This window comes from Teleopsis dalmanni, chromosome 2 (assembly GCF_002237135.1).
Source record: "Teleopsis dalmanni isolate 2A chromosome 2, ASM223713v2, whole genome shotgun sequence".
In the NCBI taxonomy this organism is placed as follows: domain Eukaryota; kingdom Metazoa; phylum Arthropoda; class Insecta; order Diptera; family Diopsidae; genus Teleopsis; species Teleopsis dalmanni.
The window spans coordinates 24,201,862-24,205,549 of NC_051847.1; the positions used below are offsets into that span (position 1 = coordinate 24,201,862).

Here is a 3,688-nt window from a genome sequence, read left to right on the forward strand (position 1 = left end):
TATTAAGTCTCTTATTTGTTTTTAGCTGTTTTTTATTTATTATTTTATACAGAATGATGTTTAAAACTAACAATTTATTTAACTTGAATTTTAGAAGACTTTTCTGTCTTGGCCTTTGCAGCTTTACTGTTTTATTAATATATATACGATCTTCTGGAATTATTTTTTGATCGAATACCTCTGTTTGTTTGATCAGTAATAATTAATGCATTATCAATGTTTTTATCATTACATGTTTTACCAGGAGCAATTACTGTATTATTAACAAAATCGAAATATAAATATATTTTTCTTTGATCAATAACAAAACTGTTATTGAAAGCATTACGTGTTTAGTATGGGATTCTCTATGTTATATTAAAATCAAAATTAGCTCTATAGGACCTCAATTCGAGTCAGTTTTATAGAACCTATATAAAAAACTTATATTAAAACTTAAACTAATTGTAAGATAAATATTAAAAAAGCAAATTGAATACTCGATCATTATTTATTTAATATGAATTCTAAAACTTAGTTGCTCAGCAAAAAGTTCTACTACCTCTCAACTGCGTTTGAAACAAAAGTCTTATGAAGAATTGTTACGCTTATTTGTTAAACAGAGCGATTCTAGAGACCCTACAACCAAAACTTCATATCATCTACATACAATAAAGCAGATTCTTTACAAAAATTAAGCTCTGCATTAAGCTTTCATTAACTTCACATGGGCAGTTGCCAAGCTATACATATAATGGCTCTTATGAGTGATGAGGACCCTTCAGGGAAAATTTGTTATATCATATTGTATGGTACATATCAGCAAGACAGGCTATGTCTACGTTGAAAGGATGTCGTAGATTAAGACGTATGAAATCTAAGACTATCCATTTGGATAACACCGGCTAGCAATCAGGATTGGTAGAGAGATTTGTTAAATGAGACTCTTACCTGAAACCGGTAGTAGTGCCGACGATGATAGTGATTTATTTAAATTTGTTTTCGTTAGAAACTAAATATCTTTCTAAACAGATTTTAGTCAAGCGTTCATAGAGTTATTGCTGATATATAGTTGTAACTGCTCCAAAATTGGACTTCCAGTTTACAATTCATTCGAACCAGTCGCAGTATTCTTATGTTTGGTATCATATTTTAATGTTTGATTACTGACAGTTTGTCATAAAATATTAAATTGCTTTCTTCATATATAAAATATTTTGTAGGAAGTTTTTTACGTAAAGAATTTGTACTTATTCGTCCCAATTTCAGTCTCTTATTCTCTACTATTGTTGTTATTGTTTCTTGTTGTTGTTATTTTATTCTTATTAGATCAAAAAAGATTAAAGAGAGATTAAAAGAGATTAAAAAAGTAAAAATAGCAAAATAAAACTTCAAAATTTATAAGTATAAATCTTTTGTACGAAAATATTAATGTGATAAACCATAATGAGATTTTCTTGACTAGGATGATGCCTCTTACTAAATATTAATTTCTCTCACTTACAACTGTTTATAGTTTAATGAAGAAATGTCCGTTAAATAAACCGTTGCTATGAATTGTTTACATGTAGTTTAATTCAGTTCAATGAAGTTTCATGTAGATAAAAATTATATTCAGGCGTCTATTTGGGTACGAGTATATGAATTATATGAGTTATCTGAGTTTATAAGTTTATGGTCAATTCGTTTGTAAATGCCACTACCAATTAATGTGTGAATACGCACATTCATTCATACGCACCAATTTTCTGCCACAAGTGAAACATATAAAAATACGTAAACAATTCCTTTAAGCGTTCCAAGTATTTCAAGTGCAAATATGGAAACATCTCTAGACAATTTAATACCGGGGTTCGAATGAACATTGATTATAAATTTCCATTAGATATTTGATGAGTATTATTATGGTTTGTGAGATTTATGTGGGGTTTCATATATCTGAGAAACCCTCTCAACTTCATTGCTATTTGAGCTGCATGTGAAATTATTCATAATACCTGGTTTTTATTTTTTACTGACTATTCCAAATAGGGGCAGTCTTACATTGGTACTTAACCAGTACCAGTTTTCATGGCAGGTCTCAATACAACTCTTCACAATGTTGTGATTTAATGCCTCATATCGTACTGTGCGTGTAGCACATTTATAATTCATGTCCGCAAATGTTTAACTGCAAAGCCGTGTTCATCTCTTATGCGTCTGATTCCTCAGCACTGATGCTTTATATTATTGATAATTGGCAGTTGCGCATAAGAATTAAATGGATGTTGACAGTAGTGAAGATGCAGTTTACTTTACAAATGAAGTTATATTGATATATGTTGAAGTCTAACCTTAGGCTTTCTATGAGCTAAGTACTTTCTAATTTAATAAAAAGTCGAACCTTCAGTGAATGTTAATGAGCACAAATTAAATTATATCATATATGAGGAAGTCCTGTTACACGTAAAGTATGATATATTGTGTGATATAAATGATATATTGTATTCTCCCTTTTCTTCATATATTTTTGAATAAAAATGTTCAATATTGAAAAGAAATTTCAAAAAAGGTTTGTATTGATCTTTATTATATCTGCACTTTTCCCATTTTTCGGGTAGCTTCATAATTCCTTTGGTGTAGGATTTCCGTTATTTATAGTTTATTGGCAAAAACTATGACCAAGTGATTTTCAACTGCTCATCGGTTGACTCATTTTTATAACTAAAATAGTTTTGTTGAGATCGAAACAAAAGTTTGAGATGGTGCAAGGTTCGAACAAATCGGTGAATGCCCGAGTTATCAAAGATATGTGTAGCCTGGCACTGTCATTGGTGGGACACAACTCTTTTTCTGTTGTACAATTTTGGTTGCTTTTTATTGATAATTTCATTCAAGCAATCAAGTTGTAAACAGTAAAAAGCTACCTACCTATTCGTTACAACAAACTGAAGCAGCTCATAATAGACAATTGCCTTTTAATTCCACTAAATACTTAACATTTGCTGCTACTCTACACATTGAAGTCATTTATTAAGGATCACCAGGTTTTGACCATGATCGTTTTCTTCGAATATTTTCGTCTTCAATTCACTCTTCATCATCCGTAATGATTTACTTTAAGAGTGATTTGAATTCGTTGATTTTTAGCAACCTTTCTTTAATAATAATTCGGTCAATCAAATTTCTTTATGTTGATTTATATAGTACCCAAAATGAGTGTCTTTGCATAATCTACTAATTTTGTATGATTCGTAAACTCTCATATGTTTGATGTTTAGTGAATCCAGAAATGACAGAAACTTTTTATACCATCAAGTATAAATATTTGATAAAGAGAATTTAATATTATATTTTAAGCTTGAGAATGTAACTTTTGCATTGAATATATAAAAGATTTTGATTTATACGTAACTCTACCTTTAACTACTATGTTTCAAATAAGGCAGAATTGGCTGAAGAAGTCGTAGAGAACTACACTATAATGATTCAAAAACAGTTTAATTGAAAGGATAAAAAAGACAGTTTAAGCCAGTTAGCCGCTTTTATGAACGTTTCCTCTTAGAAAAACTGGTATATGTTTTCCTAGAACTTATTAAGAAAAGCACATCTCTCCACTTTCTTGATTTCTACGAGTTGCTTCTAACATAACGATATCTATGGCAACATTGAATTAGAACGTGGAAAGCTCACAGTTTTGTGTTATTCTAGAGTTCGCTTATATATCTCA

At 29.9% G+C, this 3,688-nt stretch overlaps 1 protein-coding gene across 1 annotated transcript in view; it reads right to left on the minus strand.

Annotated features, from left to right (window-relative positions):
• Positions 1 to 2,133, minus strand: part of LOC119674143 (odorant receptor 47b-like) — a 5,786-nt gene extending 3,653 nt beyond the window's left edge. Inside the window, exon 1 of the mRNA XM_038085268.1 lies at positions 2,023 to 2,133. Coding sequence (XP_037941196.1) covers positions 2,023 to 2,133 — 111 coding nt within the window. The remainder of the gene's footprint in view (positions 1 to 2,022) is intronic.
• Positions 2,134 to 3,688: the final 1,555 nt, after the last annotated feature.